General features: G+C 37.9%; 1 protein-coding gene across 5 annotated transcripts in view; it reads right to left on the bottom strand.

Moving 5' to 3' along the window:
- The window catches only part of LOC135224638 (optomotor-blind protein-like), a 227,938-nt gene extending 215,897 nt beyond the window's left edge, over nucleotides 1-12,041 (bottom strand). For all 5 annotated transcript variants that reach the window (XM_064263848.1, XM_064263847.1, XM_064263850.1 and 2 more), the window contains exon 1: nucleotides 10,826-12,041. In XM_064263848.1, the coding sequence (XP_064119918.1) occupies nucleotides 10,826-11,274 (449 nt within the window). In that variant the 5' untranslated portion in view covers nucleotides 11,275-12,041. The remainder of the gene's footprint in view (nucleotides 1-10,825) is intronic.
- Nucleotides 12,042-15,000: the final 2,959 nt, after the last annotated feature.

Genomic DNA, 15,000 nt, shown 5'->3' with positions numbered 1-15,000 from the left:
TGACAGAGGACCATTACGTCTATAAGAGAGAGAGAGAGAGAGAGAGAGAAGGGAAGAGAGAAAAGGGAGAGAGAGAGAGAGAGAGAGAGAGAGAGAGAGCAAATTACTAGAGTCAGCAGAATGTCTGACGTCAATATGAAGACAGTAAAGATAATACCTTCTGCTTAAGGTTTAGTGGACGCATTTTTCATAACTATAACTTGTCAATCAAAGAATATTACTACCATTGGAATAGTCGTTCATAATTACTATTTTGAAATGAGGGTCGTCTTCAAACCAAAAACCGGGAATAGGTCACTAAACAACTGATATAATGAAAATAGAAAAAAAATGTCATCACTCCACACACACACACGCAGAGAGAGAGAGAGAGAGAGAGAGAGAGAGAGAGAGAGAGAGAGAGAGAGGTGGGGGAAGGGGGCGTGCCAAGAGGCCAAAATACAGGAGGTGGAAGTGTGTGGCACCTTGCCTTTGACTTCTCCTCCCCTCTTCTCGTTAGCCCCGCCCACAGTGCCTTATCGTACACACACTAGTGCTCTTTTCAGCATTTTTTCTTAACCTGGTTGAAATATAATACTGTCAATGTGTCTGTGTGTGCGTGCGTGTGTGCGTTCTCGTATTTGTATGCGCACTCGTGCATTCCTCTTCCAACACCACCGACCCCCTCCCCGAACGAGGGATTTTCTTTGTTATCTATGGGGATATATAGTTGTTTATAAGCTCAGCATTATGTCAGTTCCGTGGGAAGCAGCATGGTGCACCTACCACATGCCATTGGCGCTTTTATCATCTGTAATACCGAATTAAATTCTGATGTGAATGCTGTCACATACGAGCGATGCTGATGTTCGTGTGCACGACAATTCTCGAATTAATCGTTCGGGAGCTTTAAAACTACAATAAAATTCTTTCATATTTTTGTATTTATGACTTTTATTAAATTACGAATTAATGTCAGTGAAAACAGAGGAGAGCAAAATAATTGTTTGTGCGCTTCATTAGTCGACAAACAAGTCTTAAAAAAAATATAAAAAAAAGGAGGGGGTGGATGGCGTTAACACGTATATATATACATATACATTCGGAGACAGAGAAAGAAAGAAAAGGGCATTGAGGAAAATGTCAACAAGACTCCTTGACCATCAAGGCCCCCCTGCCATACCCCTTCATCCAGCCCCTTATCCCCCCTCCCCACCTCCTCTCCTTCTTTCTATCAAACACTCTAAAGCTTTGGTCACATTTTTACAGAATATCTCTCCTTAGAGGGCGACAATGAAGCTCGGGAAAAGCCATAAAGAAGGAAGGGGGAGTTGAGAAAGGGAGGAAGGGGAGGGGGAGAGGGGAGAGAGGAGGGAAAAAGTTGGGAGTCAACTTGGGGGGTCACCGACCCCCGCATTTGGCTCTCCTTGCCCCTGACCGAATCGGCGACACCCTCCTCCTTCCCTCCTCCCTCTCTCTCTCTCTTCCACATCTCTTTCTCCCTCTTTCACTGTGTCGTCTTGTGTGTGCGTGTGTCCTTGGTGTCCCTTATACATTCCCATTTTATCCACTTCTTATCTTTATCTGTCCTGTCCCCCCACCCCTCGGCTTTGTTCCGAAATCTGGTCCCCATTAGCATCTGTATCTTTTTTGACTATTTACTCATAGACGCGTGTTTGCTTTGCCAACAAGTACAGGCGTAGGAAAAGGGCTGGTGGCAAACATGGAGGCATGTCTTCGTTATGTCTCACCCAATTCAGGCTCTGATTGATGGGGCAGAACTGTCTCGGATACTTCCATTTGCGAGAACCTCCCACTCTTCCCTCCTCCTCGTCTTCTCTCCCCTCCCCCCGTTTCTTTTTACTACCACACACCGAGAGAGGCGTGCACACACACACACACACACACACACACACACACATATATATATATATATATATATATATATATATATATTATATATATATATAGTAAACAGTAATGCTGTATAATTACAAATATATATATATATATATATATATTATATAATAAAAAAATATATATATTATATATATATATATAGATAGATATATTATTCATCCGTTGATTTACATATAACGTGGTGGAAAACAGAAAATAATAATGACAAACCGGTTTGATTTTCAAGCGCAGAAGTTCTTAATAATATATAGGAAAACGACTGGTTAAAAAAAAAATAAATAAATGGCGATAAAAAAAAAAAAAAAAGTGGAAAATACTGCCAAAAAATGAATCAAACACGCATGTCTAATCATGTAATATGTTTATATATATAGGTTATATAATATATATATATATATAATATATATATAAATATATAATATATATATATATATATACTATATATATATATATATATAATCCATACAATATACATATATTACATACATACAACCAGCAAATATGAAAAATTCCAACACTATGGATTCCACTGCACGAGGAATATCCACATTTAAAAAGCACACTTCCCAATTTGAAGGTTATTATAATATGTATTCGAGCGCTGACATTCAACAGTTGTACTACAACTTAAAATGCCTATTTCGTGGTTTCCAGTATCATATAATTTTAAAGCTTTCAAAGGCGACAGGAGCAATCCGAAGATCCTGCAAGCGCGGGAGCCACATTATTAGTAATATATACCAAATGACAGTAACATATATATCATTTCTTAATCCGGGTTACTTGTTTCCAAAATTTCAGCGGTTAATGTATTGATAAATTTCATTAGATAATTTTTCAAATTAGCGAAAATGAGAGCGATATTTATTGTAAGTTACTAAGATAGCCAAATATGAAGAAGAGGATATCTAATTTAGAATTTTTCAAAGAGCGGAATGTCTCGTTTGTGAGACATTTGAAAATAAAATCTTTAATCTAAAGATATGATTAATATATCTCTCAAGAAAAATCAGAATTCAAAAAACCTGTTTCACCACTAAACATTAAAAGCCGAACTTTATACTCATTACCCAAATTGAATCCTGGTATTACTTAACACTGTCCATAGCCAAGCAGATACGAAAAACTACTTTCAATATGAATCAGTCAAAAAATCAACAGGATTATTTAAGTCGGTAGGCCTGTGGTTGATGAATGAATTATTAACCCCATTAATATCAAACTCATTCTTTTAGTGCGACTGCATGAAAATAATTTTAACGCAACATTTGGTGATGTTTAATGCAATCGGACAACTTCCAGAAATTAGGAATAATGTACCTACCATAATCTACTGATTGATGAGAAAATTCGCTAGCCAATTTCAGAAGCGTAACTACAGCACTAAAATACATTAAGGTTGAAGTAGCATCTCTCGGTTTTAAGATTTTCATAAGATCGCGCTGAAGCTGAGTAACTATCAAACTTCTAGTCTATTCAAACAGATTTCAGGCGTACACCAACACAAAACTGTAGTCGCTATAATTTTCGGTGCAATAAATACCGAAATTAATGCGAAGTAACGGAATTCGGTATTAAAAAAATTATATAAGAAATAAATATTACTTGGCATGACACAAGATGAACACCAGTTGATATCATATAAGCAATTTATCAAATTGATTAAAATCTCACACCTAATAATATAATAAATCAACCTTCTGACGTACTCCTACCGATCATTTTTAACACCAGTCAAATAAAAAAGTGTGACAATTCGCACTGTATATGCGACAATGAAGACAAATAATAAAATATCTTATAATCGGATAAAAAAATTTGGTGGAAAATATGAGTTGATTTCCTTCACGTGAAACCGATCACCACATTAAAATCAAGATTCCAACAAGACCAATATTAGTAACACCACATCCCTTATAAATGTTTCATTCCAAATCATATTACGCAGAACTTAATGACAGTCAAGTATATTCACACAAAATGTTAATATATAACGCATGCTAGTGTTAATCAAAATAGAATTTTGGGTAGAACAACTGCGAGTTGATTGCTGACTATATATATATATATATATATTTATATATATATATTATTATATATATAATATATATAGATATATATTATATAATAATATATATATATATATATATATATTGTATATATATGATTATAATAATACATATATGATATAGGCATAAACATTATACAATAGTATGTGTATATTTCAAATATAAAATTCTTATTGCCCCAGGGAGCTTTAAAATAAAATTAGTTTCATTTAACCAATAGCCTTTCGTACTGGAGAACACTCCAGTATGTGCAAATAAACAGAGGGCAGATGAAAGCGGTATATTTTCTTCTCTACTAAATAAATATATATACGTATATAAAAATGTATACGTGTATACACACAGTATATATACATATACATATAATATACCTCTATATATATATATATATATATATATAAAAAATAGTAGAGAAGTATATATATACATACACACACACACCACCACACACACACACACACACACATATATATATATATATATATATATATCTATATATATATATATATAATATATATATCCCAATTCCTTACATCGTACAACGTGACTATGAACGGACGCATATATGAAAATATATTAATTCCGAGGTAGAGTGAATTAGAAATTAAAGGACGTTTGTAGCTCGATGTATGTATATGAATCACGGTAATGTGATATGACTTATATATATATATATATATATATATATATATATATATATATATATATATATATATATATATATTGAAGAACAAATATCCGATCGCCTGAGTTTATTGCACACCTGTGTACCTGAAACTTCATACTACACAAATCAAATAATTAAACTCACCGCAACTCACGAGAAGGTTCAATTTACATTTAAACTGTTAACTTATTCGACGCAGAGAGAAATTTTGGGAAATACAACTGAAAATACCGAAGTCCTTTTTATTTAATGACCTGACAAAGATGTCGTTTTAGCTGCTAAAACTTAATAAAATAGCAGCAGTTTGTTACGTATAAACTGTTATTTAGGGGAAAAAATCTCTTGATCAAACACCATGCGAATGTGTAACCCGATAATGCAGGGATTCGTATAGAATAAATTGTGATATATTTCGCGGTTTCGGCAGTACCAATGTCAGTGATTATAGTCGGACAGAGGAAGCTTTGTGGCTTGATCACCTGACCATAATCATACATTTGCGAGTTTAATTCGCAATAACCGATGGGTTTGAGCGACTATATGAAAAATAACAATAAGATTCAATCGGAATCTCTGAAGCTACAGATTTGTAAATACTCAGGATTATTTATTTTTTCAGTGCGCTTCCGTTCTTTTGCAAATCTTTCAAAACTCAAACAAGCAATGAAAACTATAGCAAGAGCGAATGTTACCGTGGTAATTTTGAACCTCTACAGTGCACAAAAAGACGAAATACTGATGGTGAGTTCATGAATGTATGTATGTATATAAAATATATATATATATATATATATTTTATATATATATATATATATATATATATATATAATATATATATATATATATATATCGTATATATGTGTGTGTTGCAGCTGTATGTAAAATACATTCCGTATTTATCCTCTTGCAGCCTTGAACGCATTACCATAAAGCGGAAATTCAAGTAACGAAAAAGAAGAAATCACGTCGCATTGAATAATCCAACATGGGACATTTTAAAAGCAAAAGCGAAAACTCCCATCGCTCTTTCGCCACCAGAAGCGGCGAGAAGGAAAGAAATAGATAAATAAATAAAAAAAGAAGAAAAGTTCCGCCCCGGGAAAAGTTCTAAATGTCATTATGTAAATTGTAGCGGAAACAAGATATCCGAAGCGACATCTCAATTTCCATGTTTGTACCAACGACGTCTCTATTATATCACTATAACGCCTCATCATCGTCGTTGTCGCACTCAGTATGATAAAGCTTGGGGGGATAGGGGGAGGGGGGAGGGGCAGGGAAGGGAGGGGGTGTACTTGCGACGCTAAAGGCAACGCCAAGAGTGATTGGCTGCGGCTCTATCAATCAACTGTCATCTGACGGTGATTTCTTTTACATACTTAATACGGGACTACAGGACGCATCGCAGTGAAATGTTATCAGGTAGTGACAATCGCTTTAGCGAAATAGCTTTAATATATTATAAAAATGTTCTGTGGAAATCTCTATAAAAATGGATGTAGAGATTCAGCGAGAGACAGCGAGATAAATATAGACACATGCACAGCGAGGAGGCATCGTGACGAAAAATCTATCAAATGTAAGAAAACATTCTTCAATAAATCTATTCTAATTCAAGATAAGGGCATACATTCGGAAACAGATTCTTAATATTGAGCAACTCCGACTCGAGTCTTTACATCTTCATTAGTATATCACTGAACTACACTTGATATTGCGATTTACTGTAAAATGAAACAAGAGGCATTGAGGAGATTTAAAAAAAAAATTCGAGAACGAAATGACAATTGGTATTTCACACGCATACACAAAGTAAACATATATATAATATATATATATATATAATATATATATATATATATATATATATATAGATATATATATTATATATATATATATTATATATATATATGTGTGTGTGTGTGTCTGTGTGTGTGCGTGTATATATGCATATACATGTACCTGTATGTGTATCTATGTATGTATGCCAGCAATATTTATACGGGTAAACATTTTCATTAATATATTCGCAAATACAGGCTATTCTGCATGCTTGTAGTAAATGTGAGTATATACATTATGAACTTGAACGTACGTATCTCAGCAAAAAAGACCACAAGAGAAGTAAATGAAGACGATACAGAGAGAGAGAGAGAGAGAGAGAGAGAGAGAGAGAGAGAGAGAGAGAGGCATGTTGCAGGGCGAATGGGGATGGAGTAGTGTGTGTGTATGTGTGTAGTGGTCTGGAGCGAGATTGCAATAATGCCTCGGCCAGCTTGCGCAGGTCCACCCTGGTATCCTCTCTCTTTCTCTCTCTCTTTCTTTCTCTCTCCCTCCCATCACAGCTAGTTCGACTCGGCGAACCACACACTCCTCCCCGCTACCTGCCGCTAGCGCACCGCTAATATTGCATTTTCTCCGATATAACGACAATTTCGCGGAGCAGAAAATTCGAAAAATCCCGAACGCATGATTACAAGGGAGAAGAATATTTTATTCACATTTCAGGACTGACTAAAATCCACTAGAAAATTTGTCGCGCTTCGTAGTTAAGCATTTATGCAGCGCACAGCGATGCTACAGGACACAAAAAACTGATAAACGTCTCGTAGTCAATGCATGAACACGGAAAATTAAATTAATATAACCAGTATTATCATCAGTATTGCGCATCATGCTATCTGCTTTATGTAAACAACTAAAACGACTGGAATAAACGAGAAATTGTTTACGTTCTAAAACAGAGCAAAATTTTTTTTATTAATCCCAAAGAAAGAATCGTAAAAATGAAATACACTACTATTGATGTAATTTATAATTTATAAGCGCCCAGTAGTTTCATATGAACTTCATGAATCTATATAAGAAGACATAGCTTCTGTGTAATACAGGGAAAAATACACATACAGTACCTTATATGCATATAGGTGAAATATATATATATATATATATATATATATATATATATATATATATATATATATATATATATAATATATATATATATATCACATATGCAAATAGTAATGTTTATTCAACTTCCCAGACTTCATTACACCAGAAAATAATAAAAATATTGCTACCAGATCACTGCCGAAAAAAGATTCTGTACTGAATGATCGTTGCACAATAACCAAATAAAATTTAAAAAAAAAAATGAAAAAAAATCCAAACTAATTTTAAACTTGACGGCCACTTTCATCAATCAAATAATGACAACTGATATTTGATAATTCATATGAGATTTTTAGAGACATATTTATTTACTGTTCTACATACAAGTGATTATGATCTTTCCATAATTTTTACTTGAGTGAATATTAGGTCTTTTGTTTTTATGCATATTTCCTATGACTGAAGCAATGAATGACCAAACTGGCAGTAAGTACATTTTTAACTTTCATCGATAGTCTATAAATTTGTCATTCATCGTCATCTTTTGCGTCAGTAAAATGTAAAACTAGGTAATACCGATCGGTAGCTCTCCGATCATCGTTAATACCAAAATTAATATATTTCAGACAAGTTTATTACAGACATTTTGGCATAGCCCGATAGGTTCGGGAAGTGTGGAAGCTAAGTCAGGATTTCTATAAATTTATTGCATTTCCAATTCTTAGATCGCTTTGTACTGTATAGTAAAATACATTCTTTAAGAATTACAAAATAAACTAATGAAAAAAAGCCTTCTCGCACTGCAAAAATCGTACGATAAAAAACTGTACTACATCGCACACAAGACCTAACGCGCAAACTTCTCTAAAATACAAAGGAAAATATTTTCTAAAGAAAATGTTTAAAGTTGTACGAGTCCATTTAAATAATTTCCTCCTACAGGAAATGTTGGAAATTTGAGCGTTGAATGTTAACAAATTATTTTTAAACAGTGATACTCATGAGAAGGGCATAAGTACGTCGCGTGGTAGGGTAGTCCTATCCTGAAGACATTGCTGATTTGGATTCATCGGATTCATCCAAATTTAAAATTCTAAAGGACGGTTTTCATTGATTTCCTCCTAGTGTCATGGAGACACTTTTGGCCCGAGGAAAGAAACTCGCAAGAAACACACGCCTACGGAGAGCGACAACGCCTTGCACAGTACCCTTGTGTACATAAAAACCAAATAAAATACCCACTTAGCTACCGGTACACTAAGGGGAAGAACCCACAGCGGTTAGAACCTCCGCTCCGTAGCTGCTGCTGCTGCTGCTGCCCCTCTCCCGCGACCCTCGATAAGACAACCCCAACACTGCACAGAGTCAAGGCGTCTCTGCGGTTCCTCCTCTGCCTATTGGACATTTTCCGAAAAATGAACAATCTCGAGGAAGACACTCTCCGAGCCACTCAGACCATCTGACACCAACACGACCTGGACACAGCTGGCGTTGTAGGTCAGCCTCTGATGTTTGTCCCAAAAGTTCTACCAGCTGCGCCCATCACCGCCGGCGTTAGACCGCAGAGATCATAACCTTTTTGCATTTATTTCATAAAAGAGAGCGGAGGATAGTCATGCTAATTCCTACGCTTTGGAGCTACGATGTCCTCCGTGGAGCAGTGCTTACACGAGTCATAGAGATTTCATAGGCAATCAAATACATCGCAAAATGAGAGGAAATTGAAAAATTAAATTTCTGAGCAACATACATCTTCAATGTGGTTTCGTCTGTGTGCGTGTCGCCTCGCTACGCACATGTGAACGGACGGACCACCTTATTTTCAGTCTTGTACGCAAGATCGCTTAGTATGCAACTTGGCATCCAGCACATTTGACCGCACTCCAACGCTGTCTACCATTACATACCATCCGAGAAAATCCAGTGGGTAACCTACAGATACCCTACGTTAGCGCGTGTATAACATATCCTTCTTCCGGTGTAATACACAAACGTCCGAACACGACTTTATCCCTAACGCTCAAAAGCACATGCCCTTCCCATCCCGCTGGGATTCCTTCCCATATCTCATTCTTTCCTTTCCACCTCAAGGAGAGAGAGAGAGAGAGAGAGAGAGAGAGAGAGAGAGAGAGAGAGAGAGAGAGAGAGAGAATCTTTCTCCTAGCTCTATTAGGGTACTTGATAGCATCACTTCGGTGCCGGGACTTATCTCCGGAGCGGTAAGCAAACTGATAAATAAACATGGACCTCGCTCCTGGGCTAACACACTGCCAATCTCTCCGCCTGCCCAAACTGCCCTCTAACTACTTAATTGCTATGTAAACTCTGTTGCAACCGATCGTTACTGCATAGTAATGACAGACGGTTTTTACGGAGGCCTTACCACTGGCTATTCCTCCAGTGTTCCATATGAGGGAATCGGTACCAATTAAACTTTTTAAGAAAAAGCGTACTATCGGCTAAAAAAACAGGGCAAATAAGGCGTTTGTTGTGAAACAATGAATGAACCACAGGCAACGACGACAAATATTATTTCGACAGAGAAAATAATGTTTCTGAAATGCGAGTCATGTACGTACACGGAAAGGTGACACAAATATTTATTTTTAAAACTATTCTGTCTCGCAACTTATAAAATATTTAACTACGCAAATATTTCTGACGAGAGTTCACTGGGCCCAAAATGATTCACAGTAGGAAAATACTTTAAGTGAAGCATTGGGCATTAATTATTCTAATAAAAACAGATTCTATTACCATTCCTAATTATTCCTGGGTGTTTTCTACAAGCAACTCATTATTTGAGACATCCTGTAGACAGGATAAGATCTCTCTTTTCACACGTAAAAATTGCTCTGTTAATGAACAGCCTGGCCAGAAGGACCACAATCTCTGTTCCCATCTAAGGCCTCTTTCCAGCTCTTGGTAAATTATTTATTGAATTTTAACTCAACATAGAATTCATTATTTTGAGGATATTTAAGAATTATCAATGATGAGAAAATGTACTACAAAATATTTTCTTTGGTTGTCCATTACAAACACTAGCCAAAGAATTTTTTAAAATATGATAGATATTGTAATTTTACTCACTGAACATAGTCTAAATTTTAGCCTCTCTTATTTTAAATGAAAAGAGAATTTACAATTGTTGTAATATATTTGACACGAAAGAATGAAGAAAATATTTTCTACAGGCTAATCTGAATCTCATGTAAAATGTTAACGCCAAGATAGTTATGAAAAACAATGACAACATCAGGACAGTGAGGCAAAATTCAAAGGCGATTCTTACCTGCCGGATTTCGTGATGACCATTTCGGTGCCCAGTTTATGAAACTTCTCCCACAGATCCTTGCACTCGAGGGTGACCTTTGGGTCGTCCACCACCCCGTCTTCCTCCGGCACCAGCGACCTGAGCGGCCGCATGTGGGTTTGCGAGAGGACATCCTCGGCGGTGGTGAAGGGATGGCCCAAGTGACCGGGGAACTTCGGGAGGAAGCTGTAAGGATTGGGGGATCCCGCCGCTGCCGCTGCTGCAGCGGCGGCAGGCAGCCCCAGCGACGGTAGATACGACGGCGATTGCGTTAGGAGCGAATTGACACTAAAGTCCGTGGGTCTTTGGAGGAGGAACGGGTGGTATGCCATACTGCCGCCCACGCCCACGGGGGTTAGAGGTGGTGGCGAGTTGAGCGGGGAGTTCAAGTGTTGGCTAAACTCCTGTTGCGAATTGTCGAATCGCATGAGGACAGCTGATGAGGAGTGGGGGGGGAGGAGGAGGCAAGACGACACACTCTCACTCTCTCTCACTCACTCACACGCACTCTGAAACACCATCACCGCCACCACCACCCACGCATCACGCCCACCACACTTTCCACCCACACCGACGAAGGAGAATTTCAAGACCTGAGAGAGTGTGAGCGAGACGAAGGAAGAGGAGCCTCCCAAATTTCTACTTTTCTTTCACTGAGCTTCTGAAACGATTCGGTGTCGTGGTCACGGTCTTCTCGCTCCTCGAAGGGGCTCTTTTCCAGGCACAACAAACAAAAAATAAATTCACGGCAGCTCAAACTTTGTGTTGTAATACGAACTGAAAAGAAAAAAATGATCCCCAAAAACGATCTATCGAAATCACACCAGTATTTCTTAAAACATTTTCTTTCGGAAATGGTTGAGCTTCACACTTAGATTACTCTCCTCACAGCCTCCAGATTGCACTATCGAAGCAGAAGTAGTTGTATTTCAGGGACGAAAGCTTTCAGCTTTTTTAATGGGTGTAAAGAGGTGTAGGAGGCAAGGCGTGGTGACTGACACTTGGGACGTATAGGCCCTCGGCCTTCCTATCGCGCGTTCGCACCTACACTGGCGACCACCAAGTCATGACCGCCACACCAGCCCCCGACACCCGCCAACAATACTGATTGGTCCGTCAACACCCGCTCGGCCAATCACCGAGCTCCGGAGGCGGAGCATCCGCGTCCCACGTCACACCTTCAGGCTTGCCGATTGTGATCAACTTCACACGCACATGACCACATTAAAAAAAAGAAAAGGAAAAAAGAAATCTCCACTGGTTGCTGTCTACCGATATCGACGATCGACAGGAACGCTATCCAAGCCTGTAGCTTTCCGAGGGCCTTATTTCCTACCACAGTACGCAGTGAGGGACGCTTCTACTTGCGAAAAACTACAGACAGCGGCAGAGATTTCGAGGCACCGAAGTGAATTAATCCGCGGGCGTTAGAAGTCCCGCCTCGTGGTGCGAGTGAGGGCTGGGTTTCCCAGCAGTTATCAATATGTACTAGAAATTAACTAACATCTCATTTCGTTCGTCCTTCCCTCGCATTCCCCTGCCATCATTTCACTCCTGCAGAGCGTTATCCTTAAAATTCTCGCTTCCCTTGTCTGCGAATTCGCCTCCGAATAGAAGGGTTAGAAAAAATCACAACAAAACAGGGATGGAAGTGTAGGGTGGGCGCGCGGCTTGGACAGCTTGAAGACCATATGGGCGGGGCTTATGACGCGGCCACTGCCTACATCCGCGCCGACACCTCCCACCGCCACCACTCCAACACATGCCGAATAAAAAAAAAGTGGTTATTTATTTGAGAGAGTCCTATACATGCATGCCTTTCGAGAATGCGGCATGGCAAAGGTTTTCCCTCGGTTCTTGCAAATATCGTCGATGGCTACGTACAAATATACGGAACTCGCCAATAGCAATATATTGACATGTAAGGTGGCAAGTGTTCTAGGTACTTCTCAGGGGTGTCGCGGCGCCTTCTCGAGTGTCCTCTCGGCGCCCAGCTCAGCAAATGACGAAGCAGGCCACTCGGGGCGCATAAGCTGTGTTTACACGCGGCCACTCAGCGAGCATACTGGCACACCCTTCCATCGGCACCATTGGGAGAGAAAGAGAGAGGGAGAGAGAAAGAGAGATAGCGATGGGCTTTAGCGGATATCAACAACAGCGAAGGAATATACGAAAGGGGTCTGTGTCGACATTTGTGGCCGCTGCGGTTTCATTTGTGGATGTGTTGGTCAAGAATACGCCGCCTGTTTGGCTTTAAGTAGATTAAAAGACGTCAACTCGAGACTTGAAAATCCACACATAAAGTGGTATTGAGGTAAGCTCCTATCGGAAGGGGCCTACATGGAATGGGCCACAGCCAACTCCCTCCCTTCCAGCCCCACAGGAAAGAGCGCCGGAGCCGATGTCCTTCGCTTCTCGCGCGATTTTGACAAAAATCATGAAGGTTCGCAAACCTCTGAATGAAAAAAGCGTCCAGGTAGGTCCAAGTGCTACGCTAGAAACACAGCAGACGACGATGATAAACAGTGATTTGCCTTAAAGCTCAATCAACCTCTCTCCGGGCCCCGTATAAGCATTATAATCCCCCTCCACCCTTCCCCACCCATTCCATTCAATTACTCAAATCCTGTTACTGTAACCCATAATACCCCCTTTCCCCAGTGATCTATCAATAATCGCTCTCTCTCGGCGAGGAGGACGCCCTTTGGCCTCTTGTCCTCCTCCTTCAGCGTCTCGCGACGGTAACGGCGAGTGAGTCAGTCACCCCGAGTGTGTATAGGTCCACCCTACGAGGAAAGAATGCTTTTATCGAATGACCATCTCCCAAGCTCGGTTACCATTTGTCTGTAATGACCCTCTACCATTACACCCTTACATCAGATCCTAACGACAGCAGTCATTAATCCACGGGGAGGGAGAGAGAGAGAGAGAGAGAGAGAGAGGGGGGGGGAGAAAAACTGACATTTTACACATTTATGATGGAGAGAGAGAGAGCATTTTTCACTTAATAGGGAAAAAAAGAGAGAGAAGAGACAGGAAGAAAATCAGACTTTTTACATATTTAAGACGTTTTATTAACATGTATCGTTATTGACATTATCTGTGTTATTTAAGTAAAATAACATACTACTGCAAATATGACAATTATTATCATTACTAATTATTATTATTATTATTGATATTAATATTATTATTATTATTAGTATCTAACGCAATGAGACCAACTAACCTGCCATAAACAATTTCGCAATACTGCAAGTAAACATTTATGATGTAGAGAGAGGAAAAAAAGACATTTTTCACTTAATACGGAAAAAGAGAGAGGGGGAGAGAGAGATAGGAAGAAAATCAGACATTTTACACATTTATGACGTTTTATTAACATGTATCTTATTAACATTATCTGTGTTATTTCAGTAAAATAACATAATACTGAAAATTATGTAAATAGATCAATTATTATTATTCTTATTATTATTATTATTATTAATTATTATTATTATTATTATGTAAATAGAGCAATTATTATTATTATTATTATTATTATTATTATTATTATTATTATTATTATTATTATTATTATTATTATTATTATTATTATTATTATTATTATTATCAAACGTAATGAGACCACCTAACCTGCCATAAACAATTATGAAAGTATTATGAAAGTACTCTCTTTCATAATACTGCACAAATATTCGCCAGCCTGAGATCTCCATAATATATATAAACATATGAGCTACGTTTCTGAATTTCATCCAATAATATTCAACCGTGTTAGAGAAAACAATTCCAATTCAGTGATCTGGTTAAACTGTCAGCTATTAATGATAATAATGAAATAATAATAACCAAAAACTACATTGAATGTCTTGTACACATTTATCTGGGTCACTTGGTTTTTATTATTCCATCTAAATTGCCATCAGAGCAAAATAAGTTTCAAGCTATAAAAATAAAACATGTATAAACAGTCATTTCTATTTTTATATAATTTTCCAGATAATATAATTATTTGCAACTTACATGAACGTCATTTTGATCTAAATTTTATTTTCTATAGACATACAAGATGCATGTGTAAATTACACACTGATTGTATATTCATACAGGCTTCCACTCCGAAGTGTGAGTAGTATATAATATATATA

The sequence above is a fragment of the Macrobrachium nipponense genome, chromosome 12 (genome assembly GCF_015104395.2).
Source record: "Macrobrachium nipponense isolate FS-2020 chromosome 12, ASM1510439v2, whole genome shotgun sequence".
NCBI classification, from domain to species: Eukaryota; Metazoa; Arthropoda; class Malacostraca; order Decapoda; family Palaemonidae; genus Macrobrachium; species Macrobrachium nipponense.
The sequence above is the reverse complement of the archived record's forward strand: the minus strand, read 5'-3'. Positions and strand labels throughout refer to the sequence as shown.